This window comes from Muntiacus reevesi, chromosome 10 (genome assembly GCF_963930625.1).
Source record: "Muntiacus reevesi chromosome 10, mMunRee1.1, whole genome shotgun sequence".
In the NCBI taxonomy this organism is placed as follows: domain Eukaryota; kingdom Metazoa; phylum Chordata; class Mammalia; order Artiodactyla; family Cervidae; genus Muntiacus; species Muntiacus reevesi.
The window spans coordinates 31,965,857-31,984,954 of record NC_089258.1 but is presented as its reverse complement, the minus strand read 5'-3'; the positions used below and the strand labels follow the sequence as shown (position 1 = coordinate 31,984,954).

Sequence of the window (19,098 nt, the reverse complement as noted above, 5' to 3'; positions counted from 1 at the left end):
ACTCTCTTTGCAGCTATTCTCTGTATCTAGGAACTAGGCCTTTTTCTGTCTAGTATTAGAAATAAAGATGTGGGTCCATATTCCATGTGTTTGAAAGATCCTAGTAACAAGCTTAGCAAGTAATCTGCTTTGGGGTCAAAGCTAGTACAAATCACTTAGAGAGATTAGGTTTTAAATAATATGACCTTACAAATTATAAAAGAGAAATAGTACTAACTCCCGTCTTATTATCACCAAAACTACTGTCATATCAAGTCAAGCAAACAAAAACATGAACTTATTAAACATTACTATGTCATTATTATATCACACCTTTGAGAACTCTACAGTTAACAAAAGTTCACGAATAGAGTGTAGAATTTATATGAACTGAAATTGGCTATTCTTAAACCAACTGTGTCTACCAAAAATAAACCGTACATGTGGATATAATAAATTTGATTATATTTTTTAAAAAATAACATAAATAATGTAAGTAATTTAAATATAATTAAGAAGCATGAGTGAATCTATGAAATAGGTAGTGTACAATAAGACTTCTTTTTCTTACACAGAAAATAGAAAGGAAAAAAATTCCTATCATAGTGAAATATCATCTCTTGCTGTTTAGTTGTATACTTAAAATTTTGGCTAAAGTAAAGGTAAAATCTACCATAATTTTTCGCAAAATAGAATGAACTACATGGAGCTGGTGTGTTTTTTTACTTTAACATTAAGTTTTTGATCCTTTTTATTATCTTACATAATAAATTCAGAATTTCCTTGCTTATAATTACACAGCATACACACACACCAGAAATAGTGCTCATGGCTCAAACTTTCTGATTTCCTAGACTTAGAAAAATGATCCTTGTTCATGGACCTTTAATTCATTTTTATGGTAGTAAAATATATGACACACCTAAAAATAAATATGAAAATATAGTGAAAAAAAAAACTTTTCGTATTTCTCTTTTTTTCCCAACAGGTTTGACACTGACTGTCTTACATTCAAACAAAAGAAAAGACTTTCTGGAATCCGAAGGTGTTTTAAACAGGTGAAAATGTACTTATTCATCTATGGGTAATAGACATACCAGTTCCATAGGAAAAACACAATTTCTCCTAGAACTTTTTAAAAAAAAGTTTAATAACACCTGAAATTAATGTATGCCTTTACCCTCTTCCTGAAAAATTCTTTAACTAAGTTCATTGCCTTATGTATTATTGTTGTCCAGAATTTTTGTTTAATCTTGTTTTAATATCTCCAGATTATGATTTGTATTGTTAGTGTCGGTACAAGAAGTACCTCTTTAGACTTACCCTTATTTTTAACCAGTGTTTTCATTCAGCATTACTTCTTATATTTTCTTCCTTCTTCTTGAGTTTCCTTCTTCCTGTAGTGCATCTTTTAGAAATTCTTTCAGTGAAAGCCTACTAATAATAAATTTAGTGTTGACTTGTCTAAAAATGTTTTTACTTTGCCTTATTTTATGTAGAAATTATTTCTAGATAGAAAGCAGCAGTAGAGAATTTTAATTATAGTAAATGCTATGTTGTATGAAATTTGAAGATGGTTGGAAAGATAAACTTAAGATATTTAAGTATCCTTCATTTTGTTGTTGTTAAACCATTTATGAAGCCAGCCCATTGAGAAAAAAAAAAACCATTTCAAAGTTGTCAGGTTTTATTCTACTATGAATATATGAATTATCAAAGATTAAAATCTCCCATCTGTAAGGAAATGAGATTGATTTCTCATGGTGGTTTGTGTATTATTGATAAGAATCAGGTAATAAAATAGGGTCCTTTGCATTTCAGGATCTGAAACAAGTCCACGGTTTTTTTATATTCTAGTTTTTTTTTTAAGTATTACCATCAAAAAGAAATATGAAAAGACATTAGCACAATTGGAGAACAAATCAACAGGAAGTACACCAGTGTCTTTCCAAGATGAGTGGGCATAGATTAGAGAAGAATTTTCACCAAATAGCCAAAGCAGTCATCTTTTAGCATTCCAAGGGTATAATGATACAAGTCTAATTCTCTTTTCTCGGCTTTCTTTTGTCTTTAGTACAAGTTTCTGTGTAGTTGTACCCAACCAATACATTGGAGCAGATTTCCCATGGAGTAATTTCTCATTTGTGGTGGAATACAATTTTGTAGAAAACTCTTGTTGGACTGAACATTGTGAAAAACTGAATATTCCTTACATGGCCTTTAAAGTGATTCTTCCAGACACAATTTTAAAGAGTAAGAATATAATTTAAATTCTTTTCTTGCTCCATTAACATAAAAATTTTCTGTTTTTTTATTTCTGATCTATGGAAAGAGAATAAGCTATAGCGTTAGAAGACTAGAGGTCAAGCTCTCACTTCTCCATCATCTGTGTGACGTTGAACAACGACTTTAACTAGCTCTTACCTCATATTCCCCTTTTGAAACTAGCCTTTACTGATTCTATTTCTCTTCATTGCTTTAACTTCTAAACTTTACTTATAATAACATAATTTAATTATATCTAATCTTAATCTGACTTCTATGCAACAGTATTTTTACTGAATTTCAGGGAAAATATGTAATAGTATGTCGACTGACACAGAGAACTTTTACTATGCAATAAAAATTGTGCACAAATGCTTGGAAAAGAGTCTAAACCACTTTACACAGCATTAGTTTTCTTTGTATTTCTCAGTAACGCTTCACATGACTGAGGTTGTGAATTCTCAGATCCACTAAATTAAAATCCCTGTATGTGTTTAGTCACAGCGCACACTCTTTCAAAACTTGCCATAAGTTACTTTCCATCCACCTCCAGTAGGAAGTTTGAATTCTGAGACATTCCAACTCAATTCTAAAAATACAGTCACCATAATTATTACTTTGGAATCTTTGATATATAGAATTAAGTGTTGCTGTTCAGTCGCTAAGTCATGTCCTACTCTTTTAGAATTGTGTTAACATCATTAAATGATTAAAACATGGGTCCAAGAAAGGATAATACATAAGCATTCACCTTTGAACTTAAATTATTCAAACAATTCCTTATTTGGGCCATTTACAATGCTTTGATTTTCTACTATTATACCACAAGATTTATTAGGAATTTATGTATCTTATATATCTCTATGTATTTGTTCTCAGAAGTAAAAACTCCAAGGTAAAATGAGTTTCTGGGTCAAAGGTGTGCACACATTTATATATTGCTAATATCTTTGCAGAAATTTGATCCCAATTTATATCTATGCAGAAAGTGTAAGAAGATCTTTTCCCTCATGGTTTTACTTTGAGTAGGTATTATTAATCTTTTAAATTTCTGAGAGGATTAGAGACAGATAATATTTTTCAGTTGTGTTAATTTGCATTTCTTTGACTGCATCATCTTTGACTGTGGAAAATTCTGAAGGAGATGGGAATAGCAGACCACCTGACCTGCCTCTTGAGAAAACTATATGCAGGTCAGGAAGCAACAGTTAGAACTGGACATGGAACAAAAAACTGGTTCCAAATAGGAAAGGAGTATGTCAAGGCTGTATATTGTCACCCTGCTTATTTAATTTATATGCAGAGTACATCATGAGAAACTCTGGGCTGGAAAAACACAAGCTGGAATCAAGATTGCCGGGAGTACTATCAATAACCTCAGATACGCAGATGACACCACCCTTATGGCAGAAAGTGAAGAGGAACTAAAAAGCCTCTTGATGAAAGTGAAAGAGGAGAGTGAAAAAGCTGGCTTAAAGCTCAACATTCAGAAAACTAAGATCATGGCATCTGGTCCCATCACCTCATGGGAAATAGATGGGGAGACAGTGGAAACAGTGTCAGACTTTATTTTGGGGGGCTCCAAAATCACTGCAGATGGTGACTGTAGCCATGAAATTAAAAGACGCTTACTCCTTGGAAGGAAAGTTGTGACCAACCTAGACAGCATATTAAAAAGCAGAGACATTACTTTGCCATTACTTGACGTCTGGTCAAGGCTATTGTTTTTCCAGTGGTCATGTATGGATGTGAGAGTTGGACTGTGAAGAAAGCTGAGCACCGAAAAATTGATGCTTTTGAACTGTGGTGTTGGAGAAGACTCTTGAGAGTCCCTTGGACTGCAAGGAGATCCAACCAGTCCATCCTGAAGGAGATGAGTCCTGGGTGTTTATTGGAAGGACTGATGCTGAAGCTGAAACTCCAATACTTTGGCCACCTCATGCAAAGAGTTGACTCATTGGAAAAGACCCTGCTGCTGGGAGGGATTGGGGGCAGGAGAAGGGGACGACAGAGGATGAGATGGCTGGATGGCATCACCGACTCGATGGGCATGAGTTTGAGTAAACTCTGGGAGTTTGTGATGGACAGGGAGGCCTGGCATGCTGCTATTCATGGGGTCGCAAAGAGTTGGACACGACTGAGCGACTGAACTGAACTGAACTGACTGTATCATTTCATAAGTGAATTGATCTTGCATAGCCATTCTTTTGTAAACTGCCTGTTTATGTCCTTCATCCACTTATCTATTGAGGCATATAATTTTTGTCTTATTGATCTATAACACTCCCTATGAATTATTGTACATAACTTTAAATTTTGATATAAATCAGTATATATATTTATACAGGAAATGTCCAATAAATACTAATTGAATAAAGCAGATGTTAACATTCAGGTAGAGTACGATCTTATTTTTTCCTTTCTTTGTTTTTTCAAGTGCATGTACATGTGTAAGTATAGACAAGTAAGCGTGTAGGAAAATAGTGTGGAAGTATATATTGAACTCTGTTCTTAGTATATAGTAGTTTTAATAAGTCATAAATGTTTTATTTCTGGGTAGTAGAATAACATGGAGAAGGAAATCGCAACCCACTCCAATATTTTTGCCTAGAGAATCCCATGGACAGAGGAGCCTGGTGGGCTGCTGTCCATGGGGTCTCACAGAGCCAGACATGACTGAAGCGACTTAGCATGCATGCATGCGTTGGAGAAGGAAATGGCAACCCACTCCAGTATTCTTGCCTGGAGAATCCCAGGGACAGAGGAGCCTGGCGGGCGGCCATCTATGGGGTCGCGCAGAGTTGGACCTGACTGAAGCGACTTAGCAGCAGCAGCAGCAGTAGAATAACATGTGGTTTTTATTTTATTCTTCAGCCCTTTATTCTGAATTCATATTTTTTCAATGTTTTATCTTTTATTTTATACTACTATGTTTTATTTTTATACTACTCCTTGAATATACATCTGTTATTCTCATGTTTAGTAAAAAGGAGGATGAACTGAGGGGTGAGTAAAAAGAGGCATATTGATAATTTTTTTCATATTTAGGAAGCACCTTGCTGGATAGTTTTGGTGGTTTTCTCTTGGAAATTCAGATTCCATATACATTTTTTGCATCTGAAGGACTTCTTAATACTCCAGAAATACTACAGTTGTTAGAATCCAAGTAAGTTATTGATTTCATAACTTTAGCAGAGATATATATATACCCCAATGGACTAAATATTATGTTATAATGTGGCACTATTTCTTTCTGATTCAAGCCTGGAATTATATCACACAGGATAGTTTTCCATAGAGTTTATGGAAGAGTTTATACTTCTCTCCCTAAAGCACACCATCATACATATTAAATATTGTCTTTTTTGGTATTTATCAATTTTGTAGAGAAATAATATTTAATTATTTCAATTCATATTTTAATTGCATTTCTACTGTTACCAACAAATATGAACATTTTATGTTGGGGGTGGTTTTTGTGAACTGCATGGTCATATCTTTGGGTCACTGATATTGAGAATGAGTATTCTTATTTACAGGACTTTAAATACTGCCTAGGGACTCCCCTGTGGTCTAGTGGTCAGGACTTTGTCTTCCAATGCAGGGGGTGTGGGTTCAATCCCTAGTTGGGGAGCTAAGATCCCGCATATCTCACAGCCAAAAAAAGCAAAGCAAAAAACAGAAGTAAAATTGTAACCAATTCAATAAAGACTTTAGAAAAAATATTGCCTTGGAAACAAGATTATGCAGTTCTGCATGAATTCTCAAGTTTTTAAACCTTTAGTTCTAAGGTCATGCCAACATTGAGAATTTTCAACTGATATAAAAACTATCATAGCATACAAGCTGTCACAGAAGACATTGGCTTCTGTGACATTAGACATTGGGCTCTCTATATCAAGGAAGGATAATTATGCTGTGACCTTAGTTAAAATGCAGAACTATTTTCCATGCTTTTATTTTTGTATCTTAAGACTGCGGGGCATTCACAGAAAACTATGAGCTTATAAAAGTTAGTTAAAATCTAGATCACCTTTCAGGAGAAAGAAAAGAGAATTCTGATAAATGTAGACTGTCTTGTTTAATGAATTATTACTTACAGAGCCAGAATAAATTGATCAAGATGTTTATAATAGGGGGATTCCCTGGTGGTCCAGTGGTTAGGAGTCCCTGCTCCCACTGCCCAGGGCTGGGTTCAGTCCTTAGTGGGAGAACTAAAATCCCACAAGCTGTGCAGGCACTGACAAAGGCAAAGCCCCCCAAAACCCCAAAACCAAGCAAATACAAAAGATATTTATAATAGTATCATATACAGTAATATTTAGCAAAATACATAAGGCAGCACATATCTCAACTAATCTGTCATAGACTGAATAATTCATAGTCTGTATAATTCATAGCCTATGAATTATTCAAACTCAAGTTTATAAAGTAGAATAAATTGATGTGTGAAATTTGCAAAGTCATTCAAATAGTTTAATATGCCAGAGAACAGTCTAGTTTTTCTTAAAGAATTTTTCTTAGCCATATGTCACCCCAAAATACTGTATTTTATAGCTATAACATCACACTAGTGGAGAGATGCTGCAGCGAGTCACTGAAACTCTTTGGAGGTACAGAGCATTATGTGGTGATGACAATTGATGAGCACACTGCTGTAATTTTGCAGGTAAAACCATAGAGTAAAAAAATGTAAATCAAATGTATTAAAATGTATGTGTAACCATGTAATCTATTATTAGAGGTTATAGTTTAAAGAGCTTAACTACACTGTATTCATGATTTCTTCCAAAACTTTGCAAAAGGGTCATAAGTGCTAAAATCATCACTATGGAAAAAGGCTATTACCAACCTTTTTCAATACCTTATAATTTTTATCATGCTTTAAGAAGACAAAGCAAATATAAAATCTTTAATATTATGTCAGTTCAGTTCAGTTCAGTTGCTTAATCATGTCTGACTTTTTGTGACCCCATGGACTGCAACACTACAGGCTTCCCTGTCTGTCACCAACTTCTGGAGCTTGCTCAAACTCATGTCCATCGAGTCAGAGTTGCCATCCAACCATCTCATCCTCTGTTGTCCCCTTCTCCTCCTGCCCTCACTCTTTCCCAGCACCAGAGTCTTTTCCAATGAGTCAGTTCTTCGAATCAGGTGGCCAAAGTATTGGAGCTTTAGCTTCAGCATTAGTCCTTCCAATGAATATTTAGGACTGATCTCCTTCAGGATGAACTGGTTGGATCTCCTTGCAGTCCAAGGGACTCTCAAGAGTCTTCTCCAATAACACAGTTCAAAAGCAACAATTCTTCAGTGCTCAGCTTTCGTTATGGTCCAACTCTCACATCCATATGTGACTATTGAAAAAACCATAGCTTTGACTAGATGGACCATTGTCAGCAAAGTAATGTCTCTGCTTTTTAATATGCTGTCTAGATTTATCATAACTTTTCTTCCAAGGAGCAAGCATCTTTTAACTGCATGGTTGCAGACACCATCTGCAGTGATTTTGGAGCCCCCCAAAAAATAAAGTCTGTCGCTGTTTCCACTGTTTCCCCATCTATTTGCCATGAAGTGATGGGACCAGATGCCATGATCTTAGTTTTTTGAATGTTTAGTTTTAAGCCAGATTTTTCACTATCCTCTATCACTTTCACCAAGAGGCTCTTTAGTTCCTCTTCGCTTTCTGCCATAAGGGTGGTATCATCTGCATATCTGAGGTCATTGATATTTCTCCCTGCAATCTTGATATCAGCTTTTTTAGCATACTTTAAGAAGATAGAGCAAATATAAAATCTTTAATATTATGTATTGATCTACTTTTAAATACATTTATAGAATAATTATAGTGTTAAAACTTTTAAAAATCAAAGTCTAGCCACTGTTTCTTAAAAGGGAGTAACATACTAATCTGTGATTGATAGTATGAACTCTAAAGTAAGTGGGGATTGCCTATAAATAAGGCAGTTTTTTAAAAGAGGGAGAGAAGATCTCTTCAAAAATTCATATATTTTAAAATTTAAGGCATATGAATCTCCCTGATATGTTTGCTTGATTGGAATACAAATTACAATTAATTTAATAGTGTGGGAGTGGAGAGCAGAAACCAGTTTGATGGTATGGGGTATACATTAAGGTAGAAGTCTGATTTGACAAGCAAATATAATAATGTAAGAATTATATGACAAAAATCTGCTAGAAAAGTCCTTGTGGGATATTGTGTCTTACATATTTAAATTTCTTAAATAACAATTATTTGTGGAAGGGATATCCTGTTTGGGAAAACTTTTAATCCTTGCTTACATTACATAATTTACTGTTAGAATAAAATACTTTCTGAATTATTCATTCTATCAAAAGTTAATTTTGTTAAAGGAGATAAGGGATTCGAGATCATTAGAGAGAGATTCCAATAAATCTATTAACAGCTGCTTTTTCATCTTCCTTAAATAAATATTTAGTGCAGATCATTCCATAGGGTTTTGTCCTTAAGAGTAGTCAGATCCCAGTCTACAAAGGATTTTGCCCAAATAGGAGCACTCTGTAGGCTGCTTTCTTCCTGTCTAGGACTTTGGGAGGTTCATGAACCCTCCTGGCTGAGGCTCTCATTAATGGTTTGACATCTACTGTAACTTTCCCCCTACTGCTTTCAGTGTGACTTTCATTTTTCCATAAAAAGCCCATACCAATGCTTCTTCTCAAGTTATAATGTATATATCATAGATTCTTGAAATATAATAATAATTTCATAACAACTGGTCAACCTAGTGAATCTGTTTATTTTATTTATTTTCTGGTAGGACCTAGAAGAATTAAACTGTGAAAAGGCATCAGACAATATCATTATGAGACTGATGGCATTATCATTCCAATACAGCTATTGTTGGATAATTTTATATGCCAAAAAGCCATTAAACTCAGAGTAAGTAAACACTTCTCCATCCAAAGTCACATATATATCTGTTAAGCTATTCAGTCTTATTCTTTGAACAAAAGTAGCTATGTCAATTTTCCTCTTGTTCACCTAGTTTGCTTTAAGTAAGGGATTCTCAAGGTGGAAGCAAGTCCATAGGAAGACAAATCAGAATTTGGGAGATGATCTATTTCCCCTGGAAATAGAGCAAAATCATCTTTCCCTCCTTTTCCTCACTAAGAACTGTTGCCTTAAGTGTTTCACTTTTTGTACATTTTTAATTCATTTTTAATTCATCTGTTATTAGGTTGGTGCAAAAGTAAAATTGCAGTTGGTGCAACAGCTATTGAGGTTCAAAAATAATTGCTAGTGACTTTTGCACCAACCTCAATTACTTTTGTCCCAGACGCAATTATTATCACTTTTGCACCAACCGCAATTACTTTTTTTTCCATTTATTTTTATTAGTTGGAGGCTAATTACTTTACAATATTGTAGTGGTTTTTGTCATACATTGACATGAATCAGCCATGGATTTACATGTATTCCCCATCCCGAACCCCCCTCCCACCTCCCTCTCCACCTGATCCCTCTGGGGCTTCCCAGTGCACCAGGCCCGAGCACTTGTCTCATGCATCCCACCTGTGCTGGTGATCTGTTTCACCCTAGATAATATACATGTTTTGATGCTGTTTTCTCGAAACATCCCACCCTCGCCTTCTCCCACACAGTCCCAAAGCCTGTTCTGTATATCTGTGTCTCTTTTTCTGCTTTGCATACAAGGTTATCGTTACCATCTTTCTAAATTCCATATATATGTGTTAGTATACTGTATTGGTCTTTATCTTTCTGGCTTACTTCACTCTCTATAATGGGATCCAGTTTCATCCATCTCATTACAACTGATTCAAATGAATTCTTTTTAATGGCTGAGTAATATTCCACGCTGTATATGTACCACAGCTTCCTTATCCATTCGTCTGCTGATGGGCATCTATGTTGCTTCCATGTCCTGGCTATTATAAACAGTGCTGCGATGAACATTGGAGTGCACGTGTCTCTTTCAGATCTGGTTTCCTCAGTGTGTATGCCCAGAAGTGGGATTGCTGGGTCATACGGCAGTTCTATTGCCAGTTTTTTAAGAAATCTCCACACTGTTCTCCATAGTGGCTGTACTAGTTTGCATTCCCACCAACAGTGTAAGAGGGTTCCCTTTTCTCCACACCCTCTCCAGCATTTATTGCTTGTAGACTTTTGGATAGCAGCCATCCTGACTGGTGTGTAATTAAGAAACAAAGGGAGAAGAACCAAATTAACAAAATTGTAAATGAAAATGGAGAGATCACAACAGACAACACTGAAATACAAAGGATCATAAGAGATTACTACCAGCAGCTCTATGCCAATAAAATGGACAATTTGGAAGAAATGGACAACTTCTTAGAAAAGTATAACTTTCCAAAACTAAACCAGACAGAAATAGAAGATCTTAACAGACCCATCACAAGTAAGGAAATTGAAACTGTAATCAGAAATCTTCCAGCAAACAAAAGCCCAGGACCAGATGGCTTCACAGCTGAATTCTACCAAAAATTTAGAGAAGAGCTAACACCTATCTTACTCAAACTCTTCCAGAAAATTGCAGAAGAAGGTAAACTTCCAAACTCATTCTATGAGGCCACCATCACCCTAATTCCAAAACCAGACAAAGATGCCACAATAAAAGAAAACTACAGACCAATATTACTGATGAACATAGATACAAAAACCCTTAACAAAATTCTAGCAAACAGAATCCAGCAACATATTAAAAAAATCATACATCATGACCAAGTGGGCTTTATCCCAGGAATGCAAGGATTCTTTAATATCCGCAAATCAATCAATGTAATACACCACATTAACAAATTGAAAGATTAAAACCATATGATTATCTCAATAGATGCAGAAAAAGCCTTTGACAAAATTCAACATCCATTTATGATTAAAACTTTCCAGAAAGCAGGAATAGAAGGAACATACCTCAACATAATAAAAGCTATATATGACAAACCCACAGCAAGCATTACCCTCAATGGTGAAAAATTGAAAGCATTTCACCTAAAATCAGGAACAAGACAAGGGTGCCCACTCTCACCACTACTATTCAACATAGTTTTGGAAGTTTTGGCCACAGCAATCAGAGCAGAAAAAGAAGTAAAAGGAATCCAGATAGGAAAAGAAGAAGTGAAACTCTCACTGTTTGCAGATGACATGATCCTCTACATAGAAAACCCTAAAGACTCTACCAGAAAATTACTAGAGCTAATCGACGAATATAGTTAAGTTGCAGAATATAAAATTAACACACAGAAATCCCTTGCATTCCTATACACTAACAATGAAATTGTTAGAAAGAGAAATTAAGGAAACAATACCATTCACCATTGTAACAAAAAGAATAAAATACTTAAGAGTATATCTACCTAAAGAAACAAAAGACCTATACATAGAAAACTATAAAACACTGATGAAAGAAATCAAAGAGGACACAAACAGATGGAGAAACATACCGTGTTCATGGATTGGAAGAATCAATATTGTCAAAATGACTATTCTACCCAAAACAATCTATAGATTCAATGCAATCCCTATCAAGCTATCAACGGTATTTTTCACAAAACTAGAACAAATAATTTCACAATTTGTATGGAAATACAAAAAACCTCGAATAGCCAAAGTAATCTTGAGAAAGAAGAATGGAACTGGAGGAATCAACCTGCCTGACTTCAGACTATACTACAAAGCCACAGTCATCAAGACAGTGTGGTACTGGCACAAAGACAGAAATATAGATCAATGGAACAGAATAGAAAGCCCAGAGATAAATCCACGAACCTATGGACACCTTATCTTTGACAAAGGAGGCAAGAATATGCAATGGAAAAAAGACAACCTCTTTAACAAGTGGTGCTGGGAAAACTGGTCAACCACTTGTAAAAGAATGAAACTAGAACACTTTCCAACACCATACACAAAAATAAACTCAAAATGGATTAAAGAACTAAATGTAAGACCAGAAACTATAAAACTCCTAGAGGAGAACATAGGCAAAACACTCTCCGACATAAATCACAGCAGGATCCTCTATGACCCACCTCCCAGAATACTGGAAATAAAAGCAAAAATAAACAAATGGGACTTAATGAAACTTAAAAGCTTTTGCACAACAAAGGAAACTATAAGCAATCCCTCAGATTGGGAGAAAATAATAGCAAACGAAGCAACTGACAAAGGATTAATCTCAAAAATATACAAGCAACTCCTGCAGCTCAATTCCAGAAAAATAAATGACCCAATCAAAAATTGGACCAAAGAACTAAACAGACATTTCTCTGAAGAAGACATACAGATGGCTAACAAACACATGAAAAGATGCTCAACATCACTCATTATCAGAGAAATGCAAATCAAAACCACAATGAGGTACCATTACACGCCAGTCAGGATGGCTGCCATCCAAAAGTCCGCAATTACTTTTGCACCACAGTTACTTGTGCACCAACTGCTTAACCTCAATTTCTTTTGCACCAACAGCAATTACATTTGCACCAATCTATTAAGTCATTCTTAAATCACTCCTCTCTAAAAATCATGTGAAATACACTAACTAACTAGCATCTTACTATACTTTCTTCCACTGATGCTCTTAACTGAAAAATTAACCCCCAAACAATGCCAAGACACTGGCTAAAGTTATCATCATGTGTCTCTCCTTGCCCTCATTCTGAGTTTTATGAATATACTGCTTTCACTTTCTCCTTTTACTCTTTGAAATTCGGCTTTTGTCTCTTCCTTTGTACTGATCTCTCTCTCTCTCTCTCAGAGGTCACTTGTCATTTGTGGCTTTTTGATGATCAGCTCCAAAAATATTTTCACTTCATTGCCCTGAAGTATTTAGACTATTGGTCAGTGCCTTCTGTCTTGAAACTCTTCAGTTCCATGGCACTTGCATGTTTTTGACCTTCTATCTCATCATTTCTTCTCTGACTTTACCTCTTCTTCTTTCTTGTCCCAGTCTTGAAGTAGATCTGAAATCTCTTTTTTCCTTCTATTTTGTCCATTAGAAATATCCTCTCGATAGCTTCAGTTAACATCTTTCTGCATATAATTATTGTATTTATGTATCTGCAGCCAGTCTCTCTTTGAAATCTCTGACATATGTCTCTAACTTTACATATAATATTTCCATTCTGATATTCCACAGGCTCTCAAACCTAACATAGTATGAATTCACTATATTCTCTATTCCTGCCCAAAATTCTGCTCTCTATTCTGCTCTTTTCTTTCCTTTAGCTATTTATGACCATTGCCTCCCTTTCAGTCACCAAGACTGGAAAACAAATACTGTAGATTCAACCAGTGTACTTCCTTTTTCATCTCTCTCCTCACTCTGTCTATATTACCAACATTTTGATTCAGATTCTCATCATTTTATGTGGACTATTATAACAAACTACCAATGGTTTCCCCACCTCCAGATGGCTCTCAATGTTACTCTCCATAACCCGTCATATACACAATTAATATTCCCAAACCAGGCTCATATTATTTCGCTCTGATAAAATACCTTCACTGACTTCCCCATTATTTACTGAATACATAGACCATTCACCCTAATATTCAAAATCTTCAGAATATAATCCCAACCTATATTTTCAGGCATACTTTTCACTGCTTTCTATTTCAACCTGAAGTTCTGCTCATTGGCTTGCAAACAGGCTCCTTGCTTTCCTACTTCTAGTTTTGCTCATACAGTTCTGTCTTTCTACAATATTCCCTGTGTATGCATGCACACTCCATCCTGTCCAACTCTTTGTGACCCCATGGACTTTAGCCAGCCAGGTTCCTCTCTCCATGGAATTTTCCAGACAAGAATACTGAAGCAGGTTGCCATTTCCTTCTCCAGGGGATCTTCCCAGCCTAGGGATCAAACCTTTGTGTCTTGCAACTCCTGCTTGGCATACGGGTTCTTTACCAGCTTAGTCACTGGGGAAACCCAACCATCTGCCCTACTTCCTCCAACTATTTCACCTGGTGAAACTGCGCCTGTTTTTTAGGGCCAATCTACTTTTTCTATTCGACCTTTCTTCAATATCTTCCACTCATGCTTACAGATCAATATTTAGTTGTAAACTTTCCATCCTTCAAACTCCTTAGCTCCGTGTTTTTTCCTCATCTTTGATATTTATCATGTTTAGTTTTATATTATCATTTTGGAGCCCTTGCCCTATAGCACTAACCACATTGCTTTCATGTGATAGATTCTTGGTAAATACTTCTTTATTGAATGAATATATCTTTCCAAATAAACTGCACACTAGTCATTCACTTTTTTAATCTCTACAATACTACATAAACCATACCACATCAGTCATAGTAGAAGTTTCAAAAATATTCTTTAGTTATTAGATAAGGCACAGATATCTTATTTAGCATTCTTGTTTGACTCCATTTTTGCTTATCTTACTGAACCAAGCTCTTCATATACAATTATTATCATGTGGGGAGAAGTGTAAGTCAGAATGTAAGCATATGAACAACTTGATTCTTATTCCTTCTTCTATTAACAATAATCTCTGCTGCTGCTAAGTCACTTCATCTCTAGCACTCATTTAACCTAGTTTTTCCTTTCTACCAGAAAATAAAAATTAAAATAATTATTCAGGTCTCAAATCTTCACTTTGAAGATTAATAAAGGCTATAAAGCATTTTAAGCTTTATCAAGAACTTGGAAGTATTCTGGATAAACAATTGATTTGAAATTTTTTTAAGTTGTTTTTAGATTGGTATCCACCTAGAGGTGCAAATGTAATACAAGAAATAATAAGAGGAGATTTTCACTTATTTTTATCCAGATTTTCATGAAAAAAAATAATACTCTGAGATAGATTTATGTTCAGGATGTGAAGAATTGTCATTTATTCACAACAATATATTATTCTAAAATGTAATTCTTTTCAGACTTCTAGGTATCTCAGTTCCATATTTCTAGAAGATTGGAACATTTTAAAAGTATCTTAATTAGGTGACCAAATGAGGAAAATTGAAGCTACAAAATAAATTGTTCCAGTTATGACCTTAGTCACTCATGCCATTAGTTCTTGTTTGAGAAAAAGTGCTAGGAATCCCCAAGACAACTCCCAAGTTTGGTGCTTTGTTAGGAGTATTCATAACACTGAGCATATTCTTGTGCTCATGGCTATGATTTATTACAGTGAACAGTTACAAAGCAAATTCAGCAAAGGGAAAAAGGGAATGGAGCAAATTCCAGAATAAACTAGGAGGAAGCTTCCGAGAGTTGTCTCCTAGTAGAGTCACACAGAACATGCTTAATTTTCCCAGCAACGAGTTGTGCCCAGACTTGTGAAATGTTGTCTATCAGGAAACTCGCCAGACTCTCAGTGCCCAGGACGTTTATTAAGAGCTAGTCACAAATCAAAACTCTAGACTCCAAAAAGAAAGCAAGTGTTCAATAGAAACCACATTTTTCATACAAACAGTTTAGGTACAGTGAGCCTCTCTTATCAGTCACTCTTATGAAAACAGCTTGTCTGAGAAAGAAGCCAGCAGACGAAAGAAGAGGCAGGAAATTAAGAAAGCCATTGTCTCAGTAACGTGGTTTGAATTCCTTTGTCCAACAACGTCTTCTCCTGGACCCATAGTGATATGAACCAATAAATTTCTTTTTTGTTGCTTGGAGTACTTAAAGTGGATAAAGGTAATAGAAATAGTCACTCAGCTCAAGAGCCACGTCTGACCTGCTTAATAACTATAGAAGGAAAAAAGGGGTGTTTTTAATAATTATTGAGATATAACTGATTTATAAGATTGTGTAAGTTTAAGGAGTACAATCTGTTGATTTGATATATTTATATGTTGTTGTTTTGTTTCTGTTGTTTAGTCATTGAGTCATGCCTGACTTTTTGCAACCCAATGGACTGTAGCCTGACAGGCTCCTCTGTCAGTGGGATTCTCCAGGCAAGAATACTGCCTGGGTAGCCATTCCCTTCTCCAGGGGATCTTCCCAACCCAGAGATCAAACCTAGGTCTCCCGCACTGCAGGCAGATTCCTTGCCATCTGAGCCACTGGGGAAGCCCCTGTGTTTATATACTGCAATATAATTATAATTATCACCTCAGCGTTAGTTAACACCTCTGTCACATCACATAATGATCATTTTAAAGAGTGGTTTTTTTCCCCCAACAGTTCAGGGAAAAGCCTCAGGGAGAATTCTAGTTATTCTTACTTTGGTCATGTGTTCATATCTGAACCTAATACTTTGGCCAGGAAGATGAAGTATTCTAGTTGGCTAGGTTTCAATCACATAGCCATCCCTAGGGCCAGTAAGAGGATAAGTTAAACTTCTCCCCACCCCGCCCCCACCCCCCACAGAGCATTCTCTAGGCTTAACAGTACTGTTGAAGAAAGGAGGTGGAATTGTTTTTACAAAAGAGTGCTAAGTGGACAGAAAATATGACATTATGAAATGTGGAAAATAAAATTTTTAATAAGTACAATCAGACATCAAATGAGTAGAATATAATAACATATATATATATATATATATATATATATATATATATATATTTTTTTTTTAGGTACCATCTTACAGAAAAGACTCTTCATCACCTAGCACTGATTTATGCAGCTTTGGTTTCATCTGGGCTAAAATCAGAAGAACTGGATGTAAAGGTATTCTTTTCCTATATGTTTGTTCATGAGTATTTTTCATAAACCAAAATTATAATGAAACTCAACTGCCCTGTGAGAAGAAACATTAAATGGGTAAACTAAAAAAATATTGAAAGCCATATAAAGAACGGTTTTCAAACTAACATATATTCTTTCCACTTAGATTTCTTCTCTAAAAGCTTTTAATGAATTTAAATTCATAATTTGTCTCTACTACTGAGATTTTTTTTAAAAATGTCAGAATATGAATAAAAATAAATATCCCTTGATCAATAATATTCACTTATGGAAGATATACTGTTTTTTTTTTTCATTTATTTTTATTAGTTGGAGGCTAATTACTTTACAATATTATAGTGGTTTTTGCCATACATTGATATGAATCAGCCATGGATTTACATGTATTCCCCATCCTGATCCCCCCTCCCACCTCCCTCTCTACCCGATCCCTCTGGGTCTTCCCAGTGCACCAGGCCCGAGCACTTGTCTCATGCATCCAACCTGGGCTGGTGATCTGTTTCACCCTTGATAATATACATATTTCGATGCTGTTCTCTCAAAACATCCCACCCTCGCCTTCTCCCACAGAGTCCCAAAGTCTGTTCTGTACATCTGTGTCTCTTTTTCTGTTTTGCATATAGGGTTATCGTTACCATCTTTACTGTTTTTATCTACTATAAAATAGAAATCTTATGACATATGAATAGAGCAGTACCTGGGTGATCTCTAATCAATCTCCTTTCTTGGCTTTTTTCAATGTCCCACTCTGACGTTTAGATAGTTTCTCCAAATGGAGGGCTCAGTTCTTTACTGTTATCACTTTATATTCTTTCTTTGATAAACTCAGACATATCCCACAAATTTAGCTTTCATGCCTAAGAAAATCCTTAAAATTTTCCTAACTTTTCTTAAAGTCTGCACTAATATTCTAGAATTCTACTAGAAATGCCTACATGAATATCCCACAGGTACCTCAAACTCTGCATATCCAAAACACAACTTCTTATCCTCCCCCAAATTTGTGTTGACCTAAAACAAATAGATGGCCAGTTATTTGTGCAGTAAAAATGGGTTTGTACGAGATCAACAAATAATTGCAATTCAGGGTCTGCAACCATGAGAAACCATGGGAAATATGGGAAACCATATACAGGTCCAGGCACAGCAAGGAGAGAGGAACTCTCTTAAAGAAGGAAAAAGAAAGTTGGAGAGTTATAATAAACAAAGAGTCCATTGGAGGAGTTGAGAATTCAAAGTATAGTGACTTTTCATCAGTGGAGTTGTGACAGTCTCTCACTGTCTGAACTCTTGCCAGGAAAGAAGAGGAAGTCTGTCTTCTTACTGGACTCTGCTATCATGGTAGGACATGGGAGCTCCTCCTTCTGGTCTTCTGGCTCTATTTTAAGTAACATTTCTGTTAATTTTTACACCTAGTTTATGGCATTACTATTCTAAGCTAATCAGTAGCAAAATCTTCCCTTTAACTCTGCAGGTCTCTAGATTATGCCTCTCCTTGCTATTCCCATTGCTGTTTCCCTAAAGGCAGGCTTTCACGTCTCACTTGGAGTTTTAAGGTGACTTCCTAATTAATCTCCTTGTTTCTACTCTTTTCCCACTCCCATGCATCATGTATGTTGACACCAATTACATTTCTGAAATACAGATGTGATACTTCATTACCTAGACTGCAAGCTCCTAAAGGAAAGGGAATATGTTTTTCCATTTTTGTCTTCCTAGCACTCAGCACAGAGCGTACATAGCAAGCTCTTGAAAAATATGCTGTTGAGTTCAATTGTCTTGCTCAAAAGATCTTCTGTAGCTTCCTACATCATCAAAATAGTGTTCACCTCAGGTGATTCAAACTCCTCCACAATTTGACCCATAGCTTAGTTGCTCTAACTCTTTGGGACCCGATGGATTGTCGTCCATCGCCAGGCTCTTCTGTCCATGGAATTCTCTAGGCAGGAATATTGGAGTGGGTTACCGTTTCCTTCTCCAGGGGATCTTCCTGACCCAAGGATCGAATCCTGTCTCCTGCATTGCAGGCAGGTTTTTTACCATCTGAGTCACCAGGGAAGCCCTAGTAATCCTAGACTCCTTAAAGATATTATTCTACTCACCATTTCCTGAATATGCCTCCACACTATCACCTCTCAACCATGTGATTCTGTCCTGTCTTTCCCCTGAAATACTACTCCTTTAAACACTA

General features: G+C 35.8%; 1 protein-coding gene across 1 annotated transcript in view; it reads left to right on the top strand.

Annotated features, from left to right (window-relative positions):
* Window positions 1-19,098, top strand: part of SHOC1 (shortage in chiasmata 1) — a 77,606-nt gene that overhangs the window by 48,189 nt on the left and 10,319 nt on the right. Inside the window, exons 18-23 of the mRNA XM_065946754.1 lie at window positions 968-1,037; window positions 2,054-2,232; window positions 5,293-5,410; window positions 6,802-6,913; window positions 9,042-9,163; window positions 16,796-16,889. Of these exons, the coding sequence (XP_065802826.1) occupies window positions 968-1,037; window positions 2,054-2,232; window positions 5,293-5,410; window positions 6,802-6,913; window positions 9,042-9,163; window positions 16,796-16,889 (695 nt within the window). The remainder of the gene's footprint in view (window positions 1-967; window positions 1,038-2,053; window positions 2,233-5,292; window positions 5,411-6,801; window positions 6,914-9,041; window positions 9,164-16,795; window positions 16,890-19,098) is intronic.